General features: G+C 37.8%; 1 protein-coding gene across 1 annotated transcript in view; it reads right to left on the reverse strand.

Moving 5' to 3' along the window:
• Nucleotides 1-288: 288 nt before the first annotated feature.
• Nucleotides 289-20,670, reverse strand: part of larp4b (La ribonucleoprotein 4B) — a 37,491-nt gene continuing 17,109 nt past the window's right edge. Inside the window, 16 exon segments of the mRNA XM_054596272.1 lie at nucleotides 289-352; nucleotides 354-462; nucleotides 465-609; nucleotides 1,758-1,869; nucleotides 2,850-3,055; nucleotides 3,941-4,111; nucleotides 4,288-4,333; nucleotides 5,532-5,795; nucleotides 6,349-6,455; nucleotides 7,003-7,209; nucleotides 8,891-8,944; nucleotides 9,848-9,958; nucleotides 12,521-12,624; nucleotides 14,100-14,236; nucleotides 15,664-15,742; nucleotides 17,719-17,904. Coding sequence (XP_054452247.1) covers nucleotides 289-352; nucleotides 354-462; nucleotides 465-609; nucleotides 1,758-1,869; nucleotides 2,850-3,055; nucleotides 3,941-4,111; nucleotides 4,288-4,333; nucleotides 5,532-5,795; nucleotides 6,349-6,455; nucleotides 7,003-7,209; nucleotides 8,891-8,944; nucleotides 9,848-9,958; nucleotides 12,521-12,624; nucleotides 14,100-14,236; nucleotides 15,664-15,742; nucleotides 17,719-17,904 — 2,102 coding nt within the window.

Consider the following 20,670-nt stretch of genomic DNA (forward strand, 5'->3'; position numbering starts at 1 on the left):
CAAACGTAAAATAAAAAGGAGAAATAAAACGGAAATAAAACGAAAAAGCAAATAAATAAGGATAAAATGAATGCGACGGTGCTCTACATGCACAGTAAAGTGCTTTTTGTCTGCAAGCCCTGATCCAGAAAAGAAGGCGTCCTCTGTTTCCTGTGTGTGACTGGTGATTCTGGGATATAAGTATTGAGTAGCCCTGACTTATATTTCCTTTTTTTTTTTTTTTTTAAACGCATCTGTGGAGCGTAGTGGCGGCGGCGGCGGTGGTGGTGGGGGGTTGGAGGACTCGCCCTACTGCGGGGACTTGGGCGGGGTCGGGTGGGGATCTCTGCTGGGGTTTTTCCCTGGGTGGGGGCGGGGAGGCCCACCGCCCGGCCGGCCTCCGAGTCTCCCTCGGGGGTCTGACGGCTCCGGGTTTGGAGGAGGAGGCGGCGGGGTAAGTCTCTCTGGCCTTGGCCTCCCCGTCGGGGTGGCGGCGTCGGGGCACTTCCTGTCCTCGCCTGCGGGGGCGGAGCAGGCTGGCTTGGCTTCCTTGGGGGTCGGCGGTTGCTGTGACGTCGGGAAATCCTTCACCCGCTGGCAGATCTCAGCGTAGGACGGCTTCCTCAGCTCCTGGTGGGAAAACAACAACAACAACACAACAGTCAGTGAAACATTCTGCAGCAGAACATCATCCTCTAAAAGTCTGGTTATCTATAACAGGATTTATTCTGCAGCATTAATCTGACGTAGACTTTTCTCAAGAAAAAGATAAAAAATATATATATAATAATAATAATAATAGGGATATATATATATATTTTAGTGATGAGGTTCTTTGTTTTACGACCATCTATACTATGTTTTATCAGGGAATTCTCTCTCTCCTTTCCTACCGCTCTCTTTCGAAATCTCTCTCTCTCCTTTCCTTGTCTGTCTCTCTCTCCTTTCCTTGTCTCTCTTAAATCTCTCTCTCCTTTCTTCTTGTCTCTCGATGGAAGCTCCTTTCCTTGTTTCTCTTCCTTTCCTTGTTTCTCTCTTTCCTTTCTCTCTTCCTTTCCTTGTCTCTCTCTCTCTCCTTTCCTTGTCTCTCTCCTTTCCTTCTTTGTCTCTCTCTCCTTTCCTTGTTTCTCTCTCTCTTTTCCTTGTTTCTCTCTCTTTTCCTTGTTTCTCTCTCTTTTCCTTGTTTCTCTCTTTCTCTCTTCCTTTCCTTGTCTCTTTCTCTCCTTTCCTTTTCTCTTTCTTCTCTCTCTCTCCCTCCCCCCCTCAGAGGTTCCTCATTTGGTGTTCAAACAGTATTTAACTTTCCGTTTCGTTTATCATCTCATCTGGGTGTTTCTGTTCACACCTACACAAAAGTCTGCAGTCGTCTTTCTATCACCCCGTTTCATCAGCTGCAGGTTTATCACTCTGTTTTACTGCAATGCTTAAAAAAGATAAGGCTGAGTGGAGCTTCACCTTTACTGAAGCAGAGGTTTGTTGTTCCTTAAAGAGACATCGTTTTCTTCAGGAACCTTAGTAGTAAATTAAATAAATTCTAAATAATAAAAACTGTCCTTGCAGCTGTTGAAAGTAAATATTTTTAAGACTTATTCCTGAAAGCACAACCTTTGTTTCCCCAGGAGTTGACACGTCCGTAATCAAAATCAATACGAGACGCTGCAGAATTAAAGAGTAATTAATTTCCCTTCCTTTGTTCATGATGAGATTGATTTGTCTGAGAGGAGGTGAGCGTTTTAAAGAAAAAAAAGGATAAGGGTAAAGAAGAAATCAATACTGACTGTGGCGGCGCCGTTGACTTGCACTGATTTGCTCGCGGTGGACAGAGTGCCGGGGACTCGCTCCACGGACAACTGCACCTCCTTCGGCTTCACCTCCGTCACCTTCACCTCCCTGAAACGAACACAACACAAGCAGGCAACGTCAAACAAAGCAAATGGTGAAAAAGGACGGCGAAACAAAAACAGCAGGACGGACTCGTGTCTGAAATACGTGATTATAAAAGCACTCAGGAAGTCTGTGTCGAAGAAATAATGGTGGAGAAGAGCTACATTCTTTAAAAATAGCGTCGCGACGATCGTTATCCTCAAATATTCAGTAAAATATGAGATCAGGACTTCATTTATGCTTTTCTAGTCTCTGATCTCTGATAATGTTACATTGTAGGCTCTGTTCAGTGAAAATGAGTATTGGGTGAAGGTAAATTCTAACGTTATCATGATGTGTTCACATGAAATCTGTAAATTGTAGTGTTGGTGATAAACTTGAATAAATCCAGTTGATTGAAGAAGATGTTTTCACATTAATATAAATAGATATTAGAGATAAATTATTATTATTGTATTATTTAGTGTCAATAAAAATACAATATTTTATTTCCTTATCATTTGAATTGTGTTTTTATGAAGAATAAAAAAACACTATAAATCATAACAAGTTAAAGGGTAATATTTCAATTTTTTTTATGTTTAACTGACTTTAGAGGGTTAAAAAGATTTTTAGGACGTTGGCAAAAAAAATATAGAATAGTTTGGATCCTTGTAGACCAGCTACTGTATACAAACAACAAATGGATCTGTATCTGCCAATATGGATCATCAATGATCAGAAATCAGTATCAGCAGCAAAAAACATGATCGGGGAACTCTAGAAGTTATATTTGCTCCCTTTTTTCTTTTGTGAAATTCAAGTTCTTGGTAAAACATGATGCTTGACATGTGAGGGATTACAGATCTGCATGTGCACTGCAGTAATGTAGTAAATAAGTATTTAGTGTAGTAAAAAGCTCACCTGCCAAACCTACAACAGCTGATTAAAGAACTTACAGACCCTGAGCTACACTTCAGATTCAACTCTGACAGGTTGGTTCTTACGCTGCTGGGAGGGAGGGGGCGGGACTGTGTGGTGGGCCGGAGGCCGGGGTCATGGTCGGCGCTGAGGCCTGGGTTGTCGGGGTCGTCGTCGGGGTGGTCGTCGAGGGCTGGAAGCTCGTGGGCATCGGGGAGGCGGAGGACCGATGTGGCTCTTTGGGGCCCGCTGGAGAGAGACCTCCTCCAGAACTGGAATCGGCACTTACATTCTGCAAACAGGAAGAAGGTTTAAGAGTGAAGCAAGGTGTTGTGGGTGTTGTAGTATTATTATCAGTTTCTTTTATACTACGTAAATACTGAGGGAAGGTATTTTCTGCAGCTTTTACTGCTGTACTCAACTGCAGAAACCTAAATACTGAATTTTAAAGGGTTATATATTTGAAAAGGGATTGAATATAATGTATCTAAATTTCATTGTCGTTGTTTTTTGTGTTTTTGTGTTGATGTATATACTTTTGCATTCTTACATTTCATGTTGTACATACCAGTTGAATGTTTATTCTTTGTTCCTCTTGGATCTCCCTGTTTTTTTGTATTATTTATTTGTCTATTTGTTTGTATTAGTGAGCTTATGCATACATGGCCAAAAAAGCTGATTCTGATAATACATTTTATTTGTATAGTGCTTTAAAAAGGTACTTTAAATGGTAAAGACAGAAACAATAAAATAAATAACAATGTAAACAAGGCAGAAAGATGACATTATAACAGAAATAAACAAAACAACAACAAGAGATTTAAATAGATAAGTTTTAAGTGTATTTATGAAAGTGGTATAATATTCATGATTTAATCAGTGTAAAATCACCCGAAACTAAGAATAGTTATGTTTTCCTTTAGCTTAGAAGAAGTATTTACATATAAATAATTTACATCTATGTAGGAGACCTGGTATTTAAAGATAGACAATATAAGAGCAGCTATTAGTTATGATAAATTCCTAAAGACACCTCTCTTTACCTGTAGGCCACCGTAGTTCTTTGACATGCTTGGAAACCAAAACCACTAAAACTGACGTCACTGTCCCTTTAAGAAACATTGACGTGATATACAGAACAAACACACCCAGCTCTGTTTTCAGGAGAAGTTCTTACCCGTTCCTTGGCGTTACCGATGACGACGCTGCTGGCCAGCCGGTTGTCGAACACGTCGTCGGTCTTGAGCTGGCCGGCCGCTCCGGGCAGGGGGGGGAAGCTGGAGAGACCCAGCTCGAAGCTCGGAGACGGGGGTTTGGGGGGAGGAGGCGGCGACTGAGGCGTCACTCTCTACGCGACGGCAACAAACACAGAGAGTCAGCACAAAAACTCAAGAGGTGGAGGAGGGAAGAAGAAACAACTTAGGAACTAGAACAGCTTTCTATTAGTCTCTCCATAAAAAGGAAGGTAAAATCATACCAAAGCTACACTGGAATAACAAGGAAGACAATAAAAAAAGTACTTACTGTAAACTTTTCGTCCCTCTTTTTCCTAGAAGTAGAAACATTTTTCCTTTAAGAAAGAGAATACTTCAATTTTACAAACATCCGTTCTATCTGAGACAATGACTTAAAATAAATATTCCCCATCGCGTTAACCGTATTTTAAAGTATTATCAGTGTTTAAGTTAACGTTTTATGTCTCAGAATGACATCATTTTAACTGTTAATGCAGTTAAGTTGTGTTAAATTGTTAATGAAGAGTGTTTTTTTTTTTTTAAGTTATCTCATAGAGAGATCATCTTTCTCCTCTTTTTTCTTACTGTTAAATAACATAAAATAAAATGTACATGGTTCAAGCAGGTGTAACTGCTGTCAGGTGTCTGATCATTGTGTTTAAAGCAGGTATTTCTTCCCATTTGCAGATAAAGACCGACCTAAATTTATATCATTAACATTATATAATTGTTTCCCACTCGTTATAATGTCCAAAAGTCAAAATTTAATGAAAAAAGATACTCGTCATTTCAAAATGTCACAATATGTTTTGATCCAACGAAATATTCTGCTTCAAACCATATTTGTTGGCGTTTAGCGTTTCAAAAACAACTCGTTCACTCGGGTCTAAAAACAGTTTTATCCCACAGTACTGATGTGTTTTAGTCAATAAAGAAAGGGTATTTAATAAAAAAAAATAGTTTAATCCTGTAAATCACTTTATTTAAATTGAGGATTTTGTTCGAGGATTATTTTCTGTTTTTGTTTTTTTCTAGGGTCATGATGTCATAAAATATGATGACAGACTTTCAAAACTTTTCTTTAAAAACTTCAATAGAAGCTTAAAATGTAAAACAAAAAAGTATATATTCAATACAGTCAAAGACAGTATGTTTCTTTTCTGAATAAATGAATATATGTTTTGGTTTTTTTAAGCTCAACTTTCCAGATTTACTAATTTGGAAGTAATGCTCAGGGAAGCATTTGAACCCTTTTTCTTTTCTTTTAAAAAAATAAAAATAACGAAATACAAAAGTTTTTGGGGATCAGAGACCAAAACAATGGTCATTACTTTGGTGAAACTAAAGCTTATAAACAGAATAGTTTAGAAACTGTGAACCGATGTGAACTTTTTACAGCAGGTTTAGTGTAACAATCAGATAGTCAATTGTCAATAAAGTTATATTCAAAGGGCCTACTGTTGACGCTCACAAGATCGTTGTACCACAGCAGTGTTTCGTGGTACAAAGCAGTACTTCTGCATTCAGCCCTACCTTCCTCGGCCGATACCCAGGGAGTAGTCCGGGGTCGTGGGCTCGGTCACTCGGCCCGTGCCGACGGTGTCCCTGCGGGGGAAGGCTGCGGTGGAGGGTAACCGGGTTCTGGGCTGGCTGGTGGGGAGTCGTGTCGGCGGACTGCTGCGGACCCCGTTGAGCCTCTCGCTGGGGAAGCTGGGAAAAAGGCCCGGGTTGTCCAGGAGCCCCGCGCTGCGATCCACCGTCGGGATGCTCGGCCTCAAGTGAGGTTTACTGTGATTCCTGCAGGAAGACGGGAACATTTCAGTCAGAAAGGTGTGGAAAAAATGACTCGGCAAAAACACTATTCAGACATTTGAACACATTTCAACGATGTGATCTAATAAAATTCAGAATTTCATTGTAAGACGGATACAAAATATCAGATTTTGCCAGAAAATTTCAATAAAAAGCATGTGTATTTGAAGCAAATACAGCAGCTTTACAACAAAATACAACATTTTCTTTTTTTCTCAGCTGCACATTTATTAAAAAAAGTTTTCAAACTCTTTCAAAGTTTCTAATTTCCTGTATCCATGCATTTTTTGCACTCAAAGTTATTGCTCTGAATATTGTGTCTTGCTTTAAAGGAGAAACTTGGGAAAATTGCCAAGAAACCCCAGTTATAACAAGTTATGATCTAGCACAACTAGTCACCTTTGTGAGCGGCCAAGGAAAAGGCCACTCAGGTTTAGAGTAGTGCCAAAAACACAACATTTTCTACTAGCAGAATCAGACGATGCTCGTTTTCTGACACTTTTTCCTGTTAAAAGGTGAAGAAGCCACAGAAACGAACCTGTTCCTGGGCGAGTAGTGTCTGACGGTGAGCGGGGACGTCGCTGGTTTGAAACTGTGCGATGTGGTAAATCCATTGATGAACTGGTTGTTGTGAAACGGTGCAACCTGGAGAACAGAAAGATAAAACGAGTCACCAGCTGTGCAAACATCAAGGCAAAAAGACGATACTAAGTGAGCAAAGGTTATGAGGAAATGTTTGGAAATAAATACAGATATAGTATTGAAACCAACCAATTCTGTGAGGCAGTAACAAGATACTAATGTGTTTAATTCTGAGAACAAATTAAAAAAAAAACAATATTCACAACTAGTTTATATTCAGCTTAAAAGACTGGATGTGAACCTATAAATAAAAAGTTTTAAAAAAGGACAGTAAATTGTTTTAATGTACATTTAAGGGACCAGATGACAAGAAATCAAAACATTGTCTTAAATACTTAAAACTACGGTGAAATGTAAATGTCAGCAGTGAATTAGACCCTTTATATCCAGACGTTAAGTGAGAATGAAAAAGTAAACGTGTCTCGACACCATTTTAACAAACAGCTGACTAATTAAATATCACTTCCTTGTCTTCAACGATCCCATATTTCTCAACATTTTCGAATTAACACTCATAAGTTTCATTGTTTGTAGTCTTTCTGTCTCTCACCAGCGTGGGGTCGATGAAGCTGTGTGTGGCCGACCATCCCTGCGGCGTGATGAGGCTGTACAGGGGGAACTGCTGCTGCGGGCTGTAAACCGGCGGGATGTAGTAGGAGGTGTAGCGCTGCTGGGCGTACGGGTTCACCTCCACTGGCCGGTAACCGTTCTTTGGCATGAAAGTGTTGATGGCGATCGCCTTCGCCTTTATCCTCGCCTGGTGGAGAGAGAGAGAGATGCATTTATACATTTATATTCTTCTTCTGCAAACTTGTGTGTAAAGAAGCAATTTATTCCTTCTTAAGTAAAAGTCATTTGATGATGAGATAAGATAGAACTTTATTAATCCTGAGGGAAATTGTTGCAGTGCAAAGTAGGAAAGAGCACAAACGTATAGAGTGCAAATATCATATTTTACTTTTTCATGTTTTTTGACTTATTTAGTATACCTTTTCTGTGTGATTACTTATTTATTATACTTGTTTTGATCTTGTTTTTCTACTTATGTCTCTTGTTTGTTTGCACTCTCCACTTTGCTGCTGTAATCCTGCAAATTTCCCCGCTTTGGGATTTAAAGGATTATTTTATAAACAAAAAGGATTGTCAATAAAAGGCAGAAATGTACAATAAAGCCAGAAATTTAAACAGGTTAACAGTAAATGTCATGAACAGAAGTAAAGAAATCAGTAGTCAATTCAATCAATTTGTCTGCAGACGTGCTTTTGTTGTAAAAGTATTTGATTTTAACTCCTTAATCTGTCTTTTTCTTTTCTTAATAGTTATTTTTATTGAATATGCTTTTGTGTCATGCGTTTTTTCTTTAACACCTAATAGCAAACAAACTGCCTGATAAAGGTTTATTAATGTTTTGACCTGAATTTAAGCAATCTACTGCTTTAAAGCTGAAAATCGCTTTCTGCAGGATTTACAAGACTTCTGGATAAAAGCAGATACATAAAAAATGTAAATTACAATCATCTTGAATACACCCAACACCATAGATAAGCAGTATCCAAAAACAATATTTCAACAGCACAACCTTCCTCCGTCCTGTCAGCAACGAAATTTTAATTTTGTACAACATGTGTAGAGTTTATCAGTCGATGTGGCTCAGACTCGGAAGTTAGTTTTGTGTTCTACAATTGAACGTTTTCATTGAGTGTAAATAAAAGTATCACATGAAAGAACCAGCTCTTTGTATAAATGAGATGAAGAAGAAGACAGAATGTTCCTCCACGGTGTTAATGTGGATTTTCATACATTAGCGGAACTACTTAATCATGTGACGCGCTTGTCACCTCTGCATGAACCTTCTTAAGTGAAGGTCTGAGATTTGAAGGTCCTCGGCTGAAAACCTTGATGTGCGTTTTTTTTCCTGACGCTGATTAATTATGCACGAGGAAGGACATCTTTGCCATGTTCCTCACGAGGGAGAATTCAACTTGTAAGACTTTGTGGAGGCATAAATGTGCTTAAATTAAACTTTAAACTGACTTTGACGAGGTAGTCTTATCAGAAAAAATAAAAAAAGCTCCCACAGACAGACGGATGTTTACGTGTGTGAAATGAACAAAAAGATAAATTGGATTTAGGGGGTGAATTTAGAAATGTTGTTTCCTGAAATTGTGCAAAAACTGACCAAAGTTCATAATAATAAGTTTATGATTTTCTCTTTCTATATAAATTATTGTTAACAAAAAAGTGGGTGATAAATATATGTTTATTCAGTTTGTATATCATTTACAAGACTGTCTCTACAAGAGGTTTTGGATGCAGTATTTTTGGATGTTTAGTGTGATCTGGGGTCATTATTTGTCGTTACACGCAACAATAATCGTAAATCTTTTTGGACAAATGTCTCAATACAACACACAGTTATGTAACGTAATGAAACTTACCTTAATAGGCTTCCCTTGGAAAGTCTTCACCTCCTCACGGAGATACTGATATGCCTTTATCAAGAGAAAGGGAACAACATTGTGTGTTTAAATGCCAGAAACAGACAAATGAAAGCCAACTTCATTCACCTACACCCAAGTATGATATTAATAGCATTGCAATTAGTCAAATAATGTTGGGTAAATAAAACAAAGGAGTACATCAAAGGAAAAACTGGGACAACGGCACATTAAGGTTAATGTAGGTAAAACATAATAATAATGAGCTGAGGGAGATTAAAGTTGTAGATTTACAAGAAACAATTGCACAAATCAGGATGTTTTTTTTCCTCTGAAGAGGTCCCAGCTTCAAAGTCTCCTCTATGCTGATGATGAAGCTGTGATTTTTGACTAAAATCACGAGTATAATTTGATTAGGCAGCATCTGGTGTGGTGTATATTAATATATATATATAAATAATAGAAATATAAAAATGTGTATATATATATAAATTAAAAAAATATATATATAAATCTCATAAAGTTATGACTTTAATCTCAGAAAATATTTAAGTTTTTCTCAGAAAATGTATGACTTTATAATGTCAGAGAATATTCAAGTTGTTTTCTTTTAAATGTATGACTTAAACCCCAGAGAATTTAGATTGTTTTCTCTTAAATTTTCAATTTTATAATCTTAGAGAATATTTGTTTTTATTATTATTTATTTTTTAAATTTACCAATTTAATCTTGTAAATTGAAAAGCTTTTTCTGTGAATATTTGCCCCATAAATATGAAGTGGATTGAAATGTATAATGGGCTCCTGTCTCACTGCATTGATTGTTTAGTGGTATCACTTGTTTGAGGTTATATATTTATTATTATTAGTGGTTGATGTAATCTATAAATTTCACCCTCATCCTCCTGATCTAACAAAGCAGAATAAGAAATATATCATCTGGTCACTTTTTCTTACCTGTTGTGCGTCTGCTTCTGATTCAAAGGTGATGAACCAGTTGTCGTTGTAGGCAAATTCACAGTTGATGAACTTGGGTAAGTTGTCCCCTTTAAAAAGAGCCTCGACCTCCTGCAAAACAAAACGGCATCGCCTTCAGATATTTTTCATTGTGACGCACCAAAACAACCCTTTCCAGAAAATAACAGCTCTGCACCAGTAAATAACAGCTGAGTCATACCAGACTGTCTCCTTCTATTAAGTTGACCTAAGACGGACGTGAACAGAACGAAAAATATGACTTATTAGTTTTTCTTCTGTGTGAAAGTAGATGATTTAATTGATTTAATGTATGGTGTGTTAAAACATTTAGGATCTGAGGAATTATGTGACACAAAAAACATAATTTCAGATATTTACAGGTTCAATATGTGCAGACTTTCTGCTTGTTTAGCTTTACGAAAGAACCCCAAAAATGGCTCCCATTTATTTTAAGTCACACAGTATAGTTTGCATTTGGTAAAATATCTATAACCTAAAAAAATGACAACCCAAAACAGTAGCTGGGTAGCACCAAGAACCAATATGTTTGCAAGAAATTTATATGGTCAATTATTATGTCTGAGTTCTGACGTAAATTATTGATTCGGCTCTGAATACTTTATGTGGCTGATCAATTGAACTATGTGCCTGAACTGCAGTTGATGCACAATAAATACATAAATAAATTAAATAACAGTCATCATAATACTAATACTTTTCCTTGAAGGTAGATGAACATGACGCCATTTTTTGTTCTGTTTAAAAAGTAAGTAAATGGGAGTTGCAGAGCTCTTTAGAATAAAAACATTCAAATGCAAATGACAAACAATGCAGAAAAAAAGTGATTTAAAAACATATATCTGTTGTTACAGTTCCATTAATTTAATTCTTAATTAGTGCAGAAACAATAAAACATTAACAGCATTTTGCTTCTTTAACTTTGACACATTATTCAATAACATTAATTGTAGATCGATGGGAGAAACTGCATTCCTGTAACTGTACTGCTGTGAAAACCCCCGAGCTCAGAGTCTGTTGAACTGAACATTTTCTGTCATGCACAGGTGTATATATATATATATATATATATATATATATATATCTTACTGATACCATACAGTTTCTGCAAATATTCTACCACTCCACTGCAGGAAAAAGGCTTCAGTGACATTAAACCTCCTTAAAATCAGCACCGTAGTGCGTGAAAAGAGACACATGCTGCGGCTGCATCAGTGGAAAAAAAAGGGATTATGGTCTCCATATTTAAAACCATGAACAGGTGTAAGGGAACAACAGGCGAGACATTTAAATTGGATGTTTGAATGCAGGATGGGCGCCCTCGTCACCACACCACCATGCTGTCATGGTTTATTCACCTGATTCTATCACACAGATGGTGTTCTGCATCACCGAGACCTCGGATGGACTACTGGTATTAATGACATCACATTTACCAGAAAGAAAAAGATTAAATTCTTCTGAAGATTCCCAATTTACAGCACTAATGTCTCTTCAAATTCCGTTTGCTGATGAAAATATGGATATTCTGGGCTTAAAAACAGCATTTTACTAATAGCTAAATCCAATTGCAGTATAATTTAAGTTTAATTTTATTAGGTCGTCCACTAAACGCTTAATTAACGGCATGCGGCGGCATCTGGTGTGATGAGGTTGATCCGATCTTGCAAAAGTAAATACTCCTCAAGTAAAGTTTAACCTTCATGTGAAGCACTTTGAGATTTCACTGCATTTTAATGCGTGCTTAACAAATAAAATTCATCATTATTGTTATAATTATTATAAAGTTAAGCTACGTGGTTCCTTGCCTAAAAGAAATACAACTTTTTTTAGTTTTTTTTCCTTTCCCTTTGTAATCTCAGAAAATACTCAAGTTTTTCCCGCAAATGTATGACTTTATAATATTAGAGAATAATCAAGTTATTTTCTTTTAAATGTATTACTTAAATACTAGAACATTTCTGAGTTCTCTCTTGCAAATTTTTGACTTTATAATCTCAGAGAATATTTGTTTTACACTATTTAATACTCGCATATAAGGAAAGATAAACCTCCAAGTGAAACACCTTGAGATTTCACTGCATTTAAAAGTGTTCTATATAAATAAATTCATTATTATTATCGTTATTATTTTTATTATAATAAAGTGAAGCAACGTGGTTGCTTGACAGTATTGTTGGGGTTAAATATTGATCATAGCTCATTGACGTTTTTCTGGACTGAACAACAAATATCAGACTCGCAAAGGTGTTCTCACCCGTCATGCAACCCTGTGGGGACATTGACTAAATGGAAGTTTAAAATGTTTAATTCTTCTTTTAGGGCAATTATTTTTTATTTAAAATGCTAATAAAACATTTGCTGTCAGACTTATAATGTTTGTATCCCTTTTAAAATAGTTATCATTGAAGCAAAGAAGAAAAACATCAATATAACCGAGCATTTATAACTTGTTTGTGTAATTTCAGCTCTAAACGGTTGTAACTTCAAAATAAAACAACCGACAGCCCGACCAAGACTGTCAAAATAAAAGACCTGTCAAAAAATGTGAATCCAGACATTGCTTGTGTTTACATGAGCAGAGTTTATGAATGAATCACACATCTAGTCTAACACCATTAGACCTCCACTGACCTCTATGGGTGTGCTCTCAGGAACCTCTCTGAGGATCACGATGCAGCGGTTCTGATTGGGCCGCACCTTCTCCCCCTTCTCATCCACTTGGACCAATGGCAGCGCTGGAGACCAGAAGGACAGGATGAGGACATACACGGAATTAAAGTTACAGTTTGTTTATAGAGTCTCATCCGATTTCATCCATAAAAAGTGCAGCTTCAAGCCAGACAGAATTAATGACGTAGTAAATTAAGTGTGTGTATAAATCAAACACAAGCAGGTAAGGCGGCTGAATGCACTTTAACAGCCTCTCCGGGGAAATCAAACCCCCGACTACATGCTGATAAAAACTCCCTGTACCTGTAAGTTTGTCTTGACTTATGATGCGTTCACACCAGACAGCGTTTAACAAATCAAGTCCATTAATGCTGCTTTGTACATGTTGCGGAAGTCCACGATATTCCAGGAAACTCAACGCAGTCTAGTCTGGGTTCAGAGGCGCTCTGTGAATTTCATTAAGCTGTATTCACTGTATCTAGCAAAGCAGACGGCGGCTGATTTACTACAGCTGTATGAACCCAAATTATTCAGCTTAGCTGTGATTTAATAGCAATAAACAGATAAAAGGGAGGCTGAAATAACTAAATAATGATGCAGATTTCTAAGAAAGTTTGAATTCATGTGTGTTAGTTCTCTCCGCAAGACAACAAGCAAACAACTTTTAAAATGCTTGTTTTATTAATGGAGTTTGGATCGATTGGTGCTAGGCTATGCTAACATTGTAGCTGCTCCATCAGTACTCAAAATAACGACATATATGCGTAAAAACAGCAGAGTCGTTATTGTTTGTACCATAGACAGTCTATTATTACAAAATGTGTGAATCCAGACATGTTTGGTACCTTCATTGTACTTAAGTTACGCGTTTATTTACATGAGCAGAGTTTATGAATGAATTAAACATCTAGAATTTGTTAATTTGATGTCAGACTGCATGAGCAACATCATTTATTCATTCATGTGCAATATAAATCCAATGTATCCACTGTGCAATATTAACAACCATTTATAGTTTTGTTGTTTTTTCTGTTATTTTAACTTATTTATTCTACCTAAACTGTGTGATTACTCATTTATTATACTTGTTTTGATCTTTTTTTTTTTTTACTTAAATCTCTTATTTGTTTGTTTGCACTGCTGTAATCCTGCAAATTTCCCGTCTGCAGGACTAACAAAGGATTATCTTATTCTATCTCACCTTGATTTAAACACAGTTTCGTCCGGTCTCTGTACAAATATATGTATCAAGGTATCGTAGAACTCTGAGTGAACACCTTAGACTACAATATTTATTTCCCTCCATTCATGATTCAACGTCATTGATGAGAGGAAAAGAACCTCAAGGCTGATAGGCTTTCAAAACACAGCGTTACACAAGTTTCTCTGTCTAGCACAATACAAGAATGAAGCAAATTCCGGCGCAAATTTACGACTCTGCATTGACTTTGTGTGAACACAGCATTACGGCCTCCTCAAGCGGGTGAGCAGCCATCATTAAAGTCCTGTAAAAACATCCAACAAGGTTTTTTCGACTCACATCGTAAAATGTCCACGATCAGCTCCACGTCAGTGCTGAGCTTCTTGACGTGGTCCAGGTTGGCCACCGTCACAATTGGCACATACTGGTCGCTGTCCATCTGGGAGATGAGGTACATGTCACTGGCCAGGTTCTCCCTGATAAGGAAGAGAGGAGGCACACAGCTGGTTAGCTCGGGAATTAAACCTTTTTTTTTTTTAATGAGACCAAGTTGATTAAACTCAGCTTTGTGTAGGAAACCCACAAAAGGTACCAGATGTGTGAATGTGCTCTCAGATGTTTCTGTCCAACAGCTGCTTCACACTTGGCTTCTTTCATTAATGCATCGGAGCTTCAGAGTGATTTTTTCACAAAGGAAATGTTATGTATGCGTTTATGGTTTCACTTTCTCCGGATATTTTCTACTCCCAGTATCTCATAACACAACCTCTGTATGGTCATGTTCATTGTGGTTTTGTTGCTAGTTTTTCTTTTTTGTAGTTTTGTAGACGCCAACAGTAAAGTTATCTAAATATGATGGTGTGTTCAAAGTTGAAAAAAGGTAATACAGGCTTTGTGAGGCCTTGATTTCCTCTAAACCAGCAGCTAAACAAGCAAAAACAGGCATTTAACATCATGAAATAAAGCTTTGATTCAGACAACGCCCACAGAGAGAGAGGAGAGAGAGAGCAGAGAGACAGTCAGACACAGAGAGACAGACAGAGGGAGAGACAGACAGAGGGAGAGAGAGAGAGACAGAGAGACAGACAGAAAGAAAGAGAGAGACAGACAGAGGGAGAGGGAGGGACACAGAGAGAGACAGAGACAATCAAAGTTACAGAGAGAGAGAGACAGAGAGAGAGCGAGACAGACAGACAGAGACAAACAAAGAGACAGAGAGACAGGCAGAAAGAGAGAGAGAGACAGACAGAGGGAGAGAGAGCAGAGAGAGAGAGACAGAGAGACAGAGAGAGAGAGAGGGGGAGAGAGAGAGAGAAAATCAGAGTCAGACAGAGAGAGAGACAGACAGAAAGAGAGAGAGAGACAGATACAAACAAAGTTACAGAAAGAGAGACAGAGAGAGAGAGAGAGAGAGAGAGAGAGAGAGAGAGAGAGAGAGAGAGAGAAGGTTTCTGACAAAATATCCCAGTTTCAAGCTTAGTTCCGGTTTCTTTTTCTGACAAAGCGTTTGTCAAAAATGATGTGTTCAAGGACCGTCGGAAAGATGAAAACCTGTCGATAATGACATTGTTTTTACAGCTTTGGATAAAACGCGTAGCTTTGGCGATTGTTTTAAAGAAAACATGCTTTTCAATCCCGGCGGCGTGTTTTGGAGTTCAGACAGTTAAAGACATTCCTGAAACATTTGACGTTCAGTAGCATATTTTTTTTTTCCATCTTTCCTGTGTTGCATTGTGGGAAAAACGCTTCCAATACTTCCAGAGTTTCTTTTAATATCATATGGACCATCCAAAGAAAAGTACTACTAATGACTACAATCTACAAATTAAACCTGAATCCATTCAGTGTCTTGGTTCTTGTAAACTACCTTTCAAAAGTACCTCATTGATTTTTCTAAACTCACCGGGAAAGACAGAACTCCAAAGTCTTCTTCAGGTGCTCCCTCAGACCCTCCTGGGGATTCTCTTGCTGTGGTTCACTTCCTGTTGACACACAAAGAGGGGAAATATTTTGGTTAATTAAAAGAGCCTCTGAACTAATCCCTGACCCTGGGAGCAAAACAGTATTTAGACACGTTAAATGTGAATGAAATAAACTGGATTTAGAGCAGGATGTGGGCGAGGAAGAGCGGAGATACAGAATATTTCAAGAATTATTTCAAAAGTACACAAAAAAATGGTTTATTTATACACAAAACATGTAGAATGCTGCGTTAGTAGTTCGACAGATTCTCAACCAGTATGATTAAACAGCTAGGGTGTCAAATTTGCCAAAAATGTATTAATACTCAATCTTTGAAATCAATCACAAGACATTAAAATTTGGTAAAACATCAATAATTTGGGTTTATGTTTTTTATTTGTATGTTTAACGAATTAGTTTAGCTGTTTCTATTCTAAACATAACTTTCCGAGCGATACAAGTGGCTAAAATACACGTTTTTATTCATTTGCCAGATAAATGTGAATGAAATAAACTGGATTTAGAGCAGGATGTGGGCGAGGAAGAGCGGAGATGGGGAATATTCCAAGGATGACTAATAAAAAGTACCCAAAAATGGTTTATATATACATGCAAAACTGTGTTAGTAGTTCGACAAATTCTCAACCAGTATGATTTAACAGTCAGGGTTTCGTGCTTCGTGTAAAAATTGATTACAAATCTATAAATAAATAGGGAAAACAATCTTCAGACTCTTCACAAGACTTTAAAATTGGGTGAAAACATCAATAATTTGAGTTGAAGTAGTTTAGCTGTTTTTTATAGTTGAAAACATACATATTTTAAATCATTTCTTATTCATTTCCCAGCCTCTACAGAACAGCCGTAGTATGCTGTAGTGGGGTGGGATCTCTGGGAACGATGGGATAATATGGGATAATATGATATTTCTCTCAACAACCAGCCTTCGTTGACATTCCTTTCAGGTCGAATGCATTTAGAGATAAATGTGTCGTCTGGTCCTGATCAATTCAGCTTTAATGCTGCCATAAATAAAACATGAAAACAAATAGCTGTTCAGCGGTCACTGTGACGCCTCCAGTCAATAAATTCTGCTACTTGAAGCAGAGAAAAGCTCTTAAGAGTATGATGCAACTTTATTTCAACCACGAAGAAAATAAAGAGACGGGAGATTCCCAACTTTGTAACTGTGATTATTCACCTCGCACACCAGAAAGAGGGTCAGGGTTAGGGTTAGTCGATACCATCCGTCTCAGACAAAGAAACACTGAGTTGCATTCATAAAATCTGGAAAAACACCATTTCTAAAGCCTTAAAAAGGTTCTCAAATTAATCAAAATGCTAAATTTGATTGTGAATATGAAAGCAGAAACAATTTAAACTGCTGCCAGCTGATCCAAGATCTGTGACCTGATGATCGCTCTTAGAAATCCAATTTTGCCAGTCAAATCTACACGACTGCAGCACAGAAACGTCTCTCTCTCTCTTTCCTTCCTTGTCTCCCTCGTCCCTCTCTTTCCTTGTCTCCCCCTCTTTCCTTGTCTCCCTCGTCCCTCTTTCCTTGTCTCCCTCTCTTTCCTTGTCTCCCTCGTCCCTCTTTCCTTGTCCCCCCCCCCCATTTTTTAATACAATGAACTAGTCCATGAATATGAGATATGAGTTTACTGGTACTTACAATCCCTCCTCGTCCTTGTGGAGGTTGGTTTATGGCTTTTTCTTGGTTAAACTTGTGGTTTATGGGCTTATCTATGAGTTCCTCTTGCTGTCTTTTTGATTCCTAACAGTTTCATTTGTTTGTACGTCCTCTGGCGTTTTGGAGTACAATCCAACAAACACCTCAGTATTTGTATAAACGCTGTCATCAGAAACAAACGCTTCCTTGTTTTCCTCCCATAGTTTAGGAAACGTGGATGCAAATAAGACACCAGACTACCAGCTGATCTGCAACCAGCCCACAGTCCTGCTCTGACAAACCACCAATCACTAACCAGCCCACCTGTGCGCCCTGGTGGCCCCGGCTCGGGGTATTCCGTGTAGGCCGGCTCGGAGCACTCCAGGGTGACGGGGGCCACGGGGGCCACGGGGGCCGGTGGCTCGGCCAGCATCACTGGTGCCGGTGGAGGCTCATCTGGGTCGGCTAGTAGGGGCTCCTTGAAAGCCTTGTCCTCGCTGGCTTCATAGCCTACGACATTAAACAAAGGAGACAAATGATGATTATTTAAAAAGGTGTTATGAAAGTAAAATCTAGACAGTCATTTATATTAGATTTATATTTAAAGTGCCTCATATATGAAACATATACAATGGGAAAAAAGCTCTAAAAATACCTAAAAAGTTTTGTTCAGTAGCTGGCCGGAGCCTTTTTTCTGCTTTAAAAGTGCCAGCAAAAATATAAGAACCAATCAGTTTGATCACTTGTCTTCTTTTAGATGACAGTTTGGTATTTAAATAATGTGACAATCTGAAATAGTAGTCAGGTGTCTTTTTTCGGGATACTTAAATAAAATGTTGGATGAGAAACATTGAGGACAAGTGATCTAATCTCAAATTACAAATTTAGACAGCATTAAATCCAACAGAACAAAATGAAGTAATGTTTTAATCTCTAATTTGCTGCTCCGAGTTGAAAAAAGAAAAGCATTCTATTCTTTATTTACTAACATTTTTCCAATTTTCATTTACTTTAATTATTTGTGAGTGAGTCTGTTTTTCCTTAGAGAGGGGAAACTAGGAGCAACGGAGCGGTGAGTAATAGTATGACAAAATGAGGGTTTTTTTTACTGATTGAATTAGTGCAGCAGATTAAGCATTTTATTAAATTATATCAAGGCAACAGGTCGACATGGAGGAAGTGTTTCGTTTGCAGGACAACGGCATCAACAGCAAATTGAAACAGGGAACAGATTAGAAAACAGGGAGAAGTCTAGAAGCAAAACGAAACTTATAAAACAGGGGAAATGAGAAATAAAAGATCCGTCTGATATGAAACCCGTTTCAAATTAAGGTCTGGCTGCTTCTGCAATCGAGGTGAAAGTTCTCCGTGGATGTTATGAGGCTTCCTGACTATCACACTGTGTTTTTGCAGGTAGAGAAGCTGTGATTACCTGCTCTTTAACTGTCTTAGACATCCCGTAATCACTTGACCTCTCCCAAATTCACAACATCAAGTGTAAAAACTACAGATAAACTCTTTGTGTATTCAAGAAACAATAACCCAAACTTTATGCAACAGAGGATCACTTTCAAAAGAGCATCACAAACTCTGAATTCAAAGTTATAACTTCAAAGTGATGAAGTTTAAATTTAACATATTCCAAATCTTAAGAAAACGCAGATTAAGACTGATCATTAGAGACGTTATACTTTTTATCGGAATTTATAATGTTTTTTTTCCTCTTCATAATGAATCACAATCCAAATGATAAGAAAATGAAAGATTGTATTTTTATGGATTAAAACAAATCTTGTCATTAGTAGTTTAAATTATGTATTATAAAATGCTTAGAGTTCGTGTAAACAGCTCATAATTAATCTCTAATATCCATTTATGCTGCCTCAAAAAAAAAACAGATTTAACAGAGCCTGAACGCATCATAATGTAACTGAACTGAACCTCCGTACGTTAGCAGTTAGCGGTGCTGCTAACGTTACTAGCTCTCCTCCTGTTAGCCGTTAGCGGTGCTGCTAACGTTACTAGCTCTCCTGTTGATTTAAACACAGATTGGTTGTTTACAATGTAACATTATCAGAAATCAGAGACTAGAAAAGCATAAATGATGTCCTGGTTACAGATTTTACTGAATATTTGAGGATAACGATAGTCAGTGAAACTTAATTTCAAACTGTGACGGTTAACGTTAAACGGTAATTAATCGGTTCATATGCGTGACAAACCGTGAAGGGGATCACGGTCAAATTAAACTCCATCTGCAGGTGCTCTCGTTTCCTATAAATACAGCTAAAGTGACATTGATTGGCTACAGAAGAGGAAAATAAGTTTCCTTCTGTGATTGGGAATTCACAACAAGTCTTTAGTAGTGATTTAAAAGAAAGGCCACTACGTGACTATATGCAGCCTCCAGTCTTGTGCAATGAAATATCCATAAATGTCCTCGCAAGACGTAGGAGATGACAGGGAGCCGGGAGGACGTCAATCAGAGTCAAACGTAGACTAATCAATAATTTCTGTTTCGCCACCATACCCTTGTTGCGTCTGCATCGGCTATACTTGGCCCGACACATTAAAGTGAGTGATTACAGTCATTTTGTGCGGAAGGAGGACGGCGACTGTGGTTGGAATATTCATAGCTCGTTCTAAATTGAGTATGAATGATTTAGGAGGCGTCTCGGCATGAAAAGTGACAAGAAACGGACACGGGGAGGCTGGAATATAAAAAACAGGTTTGTGCGGGGAGGCCAACTGTTGTTTCAACAAGCCGACATTACCGGTTGCTGTTGATTTATTACGGATACGTTGTTATGGAATACGTGTTGGCAGATGAGAAGTAAACAGGCTGCAGTCGAACACTTCAGCTCCTTTCAGTGCTTGAACTCACCATAACCAACTTCAAATGTCTTTTCTGTTTCATTTGTGTCCAACTGACACTTCAGCTCCTTTCAGTGCTTTAACCACACCCGTTACTCTCATAACAATACAATTCTAAGTTTTTACAGACTTGTGTTTCATTTATTTAGGGTGCTCCGATGAGGATTTGTTTTGGGGAGGATCAATGATCATAGGAAGCAGTATCGGTCAATCACAAGGTCTGTTTGAAGCCTTTATTTTGTAGCATTACTTATTTAAACTATTCATAAAAAAATTGTTTATCAAGTATTAAAACTGAAATGGCAACTTGTTATTTATTGACTGGATTCCACCATTACTGGACGATCAATTGGAGAACCCTTACAATTTATGATCACATCCGATGGCATATATAAGCTTTAA

This window comes from Anoplopoma fimbria, chromosome 3, assembly GCF_027596085.1.
Source record: "Anoplopoma fimbria isolate UVic2021 breed Golden Eagle Sablefish chromosome 3, Afim_UVic_2022, whole genome shotgun sequence".
NCBI classification, from domain to species: Eukaryota; Metazoa; Chordata; class Actinopteri; order Perciformes; family Anoplopomatidae; genus Anoplopoma; species Anoplopoma fimbria.